Here is a 3,522-nt window from a genome sequence, read left to right on the forward strand (position 1 = left end):
ACAGAATATAATTGAGCCTCTAGATGCATTGATGGCTAGATTATCTGATAAGTCGAGGCTTGAGAATTTAGAATTTCAGTGGAGCGAAGACTTTGTGAATAGAAGAGAAGAAGTCAAGAAAAAGGTGTTGGATGGACTTCAACCTTCTAAGAAGCTCATGGAGCTCAGCATTAAGTTCTATTGTGGTGAAATGTTGGCAAATTGGGTGGGAGATTCATCCTTCAATTGTTTACAATCTTTATGCCTTGACGGTTGTATAAATTTATTGTCATTGCCATCAATTGGGAAATTGCCATTGTTGAAAAAGGTACGTATTCAAGGATTGCGCAGTGTAAGGACTGTGGGAGTTGAGTTCTTTGGAGATACGACCAATACATTTTCTTCATTGAAGATTTTAAAGTTTGTGGACATGCTTAATTGGGAGAAATAGAACTTGTCTGAAGTTGATGAGGAAGCTAGGAAATTCCCTAAACTTCGTGAACTATTGATTCAAAATTGTCCCTTATTGTTAGGGAGTATGCCGGAAGACCTTCCTTCTCTGAAGAAACTTGTTATTTGTAGCTGCAAGAAGTTGATAATTTCTGTTCAAAACTTTCCATTGCTTTCAGAATTAGAAATTTGGGGTTGCCACGATTTAATTTATAAAGGTTTTGCAGATTATAGCTCCATAAAAAGAATCTCGTTTCGAGGGATTTCCAAGTTTAGTTGTGCAGCAGAATGCTTGAGGTTAAGATCAATGAAAGTGGAATTTTTTGAGATTGATGATTGTGAGGAGTTGTGGTCTTCTCGAGAGAAGAATTGGGGATTGCTAACTCAGTCCATGTCCTCCCGATATTTGAGAATTTCCAATTGTCCGCAACTTGTATCCATAGGAACAGAAGAGGAAAGAGAAGAATTGATGCAATTGAAGATTCCTTCTAGCATTGTAAGCATGAGAATACTGAATTGTGAAAGGCTAGAAAAACTATCGACAACCTTGTACTCCCTCACATTACTTATGGAATTAGAGCTTATCGATTGCCCAAAATTGATTTCTCTTGCAAGGAGCAATTTGCCTTCGAAACTGAAAGTGCTAAGCATTAGTTATTGTAAAAATTTGCAATGTTTATTGTTGGATGAAGGAGAGGATGCTGACTCCAACAATGCATGTGTTCTTCAGAAGTTGGATATTTTTTGCTATGAATCTCTAAAGAGAATAAATAGAAGTGAGTTGCCCTCCACACTAAAAACACTTGAAATATACGAGTGTCCACAGCTAGAGTCCATATCCCAAGAAATTCAAGATAACTCTTCTCTTGAATCTATTGAAATCTATGGATGTGATATGCTTAAGGGTTTACCTCAAGGATTGAACAAGCTCAAGCATTGCAAGCGCATATGGATAAATAATTGTTCAAATTTGATTTCCTTAGGAGAGAGTGGTTTGCCCACCACAAACCTTGAAGTGCTCCTCCTTTACTCTTGTAGACGTCTCCAAGCTTTGCCTGGGAATATGCACAGTCTCAACGCTCTAAAGAAATTAGAAATAAGGGATTGTCCAAATGTGACATCCATTCGGAAGAGGGATTCTACCCATCTCACTTCGCTTAGAATTGGTGGACCCAATATCCGGAAGGCAATACTTGAGAGGGATTTGCATACACTCACTTGTCTTAAATCTCTCTCCATATCAAATGAGTGTCCAGATGCTGTGTCATTTCCTCAAGATGAGATAGGAGTCACACTGCCCTCCTCTCTCACCCATCTCTGCATCTCGGATTTCCCAAAACTGGAGTGGAGAGCCTATCCTCCAAAGGCTTTCGCAACCTCACTTCTCTCCAGTGGTTGGCTATCGCAAATTACCCAAACCTCAAGACTCTTCCGGGAAACAACATGCTTTCTTCGCTTTTGGAGCTAAATATCGTGGGGTGTCCAATAATAGAAGAACGATGCAAAAGGGATAAATGACCTGAGTGGTCCAAAATTACCCACATACCTTATGTTGCTATTGGGGCTCAGACACAAGTTCTTCAGAGAACAATAATTGATGAAGCAAATTTTCAGGTATGTCACTTTGGGTTCATGATATCCAATACAAAATTTATTTTATTGATTATTTTCTTTTACAATTATAGTCCTATTCTATAACTAGAAAAACAAAATATATGGTCCCTTGGTTGGGTCAGAATATTATTATTTTAAAATAGGAGTTATTTTAAGATTCATTGAAAAATAGAATAATTAATTTTTGTAATGGTTTCAGATAGCTAAGTCAAGTGAAGCACCAAAAAACAACAAAATTTTGTTTTACCCTATTATTTATTATTCATTCCAAGGTTCTAACCATTAATTCCTGCTATTTGAAATACCGCATATTGAATCTATTTATGGATTTTGCTTTTCTCTAGCTCGTTATTATTGATGTTATTGTCCGGTAAGCAATGCCTTGTCTTGCTTATATCCTAATGTTAAAGGACTAAAATGTTTACTTGGCATCGATGAAGGAATTGCATTGCTCCTCCGATCTCGACCTATGCATGAATATCCTAATATATTGCTATTTGGACATGTGAAAGTTGAGAGATTATGATGCAACTTTTTTAACACGGCTTCATATATTTTGTTCTTGCAGTTGTTCCTCCGTCAAATGTGACGAAACAACCTTTCCAACCAAATGATGCAAAACTGATGAAGAACTAAAGATCATTGATGTTAGTTTATGTTGAAGCTGATCTTCATGCAGCTGGTATGAAGCAAGTGCAGCTGGAAGCTGGCCATACAGGCTCATGACAAGCATGCAGCAACCTTGGTTTTGTGTTGCTGTTAGATTTGAACTAATATTTTGTTCATTTTGAAGTCTAGTTTGCTATGAGTTTTTTGATTGATGTAATTTGATGTTGATGGAGCTGTTAACCAGCTTTGTGTTAATGTACAAGTTAAGTTTTTGTTATTTGGAAAGCTTAGTGGAAGTAGGTGTATGTTTAGGTAGAAATTTGACTTGTAAGTTTCTTTTTATTTTGATATATGTAATGGCAATCTGCCGATGATGAATGTATGAAAAAATACAATTATTTTTTCTTCAATACTCTTAACTATTCTTCATGCTCCTTCTTTCTTTGCTTTAGTTCTGTTCTTGTTTTCCTTCCAATTTCTGCTCTTAAAGCCTGAACTTCAAGTATTTTTTCCTTCATTCTTTACCCGGGTTTATTACGTTGCTGTTGGTGCTCTGTTTGCAACTCTTACTTTACCCGGTTAAAGTACATTAAAACTCCAACAATTGGTATCAGAGCTTTCATCTTAGAGGACCTGTTATTGAAAATTAAATGGCTTCATCAGCTTTTCTCCTGCTTGCACCACCGGTCTTTAATGGTGAAGGGTTCCACATATGGCGAGTTAAGATGAGGACTTACCGCAAGCCTTTGATTTGTGGGAAGTTGTTAACACGTACATCGAGCCAGCTCCACCGAGAGCCAACCCAACAAAGGCTCAAATCGGACAACATGCGATGAGAGGACCAAAGGCATAAGGCCATGTCTCGTATTC

General features: G+C 37.4%; 1 protein-coding gene across 1 annotated transcript; it reads left to right on the top strand.

Annotated features, from left to right (window-relative positions):
* The first annotated feature begins 517 nt into the window (after positions 1 to 517).
* Positions 518 to 1,897, top strand: LOC108487776 (putative disease resistance protein At3g14460). Its single transcript, XM_017792136.2, has one exon. The coding sequence runs from the start codon at positions 518 to 520 to the stop codon at positions 1,895 to 1,897; it is 1,380 nt and encodes a 459-aa protein (XP_017647625.2).
* The last annotated feature ends 1,625 nt before the right edge of the window (positions 1,898 to 3,522 follow it).

The sequence above is a fragment of the Gossypium arboreum genome, chromosome 10 (genome assembly GCF_025698485.1).
Source record: "Gossypium arboreum isolate Shixiya-1 chromosome 10, ASM2569848v2, whole genome shotgun sequence".
Lineage (NCBI taxonomy): Eukaryota > Viridiplantae > Streptophyta > Magnoliopsida > Malvales > Malvaceae > Gossypium > Gossypium arboreum.

Bases quoted from the DNA above. Each gene is read 5' to 3' on its own strand.
- LOC108487776 (XM_017792136.2), top strand. From the start codon at position 518: ATGCCGGAAGACCTTCCTTCTCTGAAGAAACTTGTTATTTGTAGCTGC.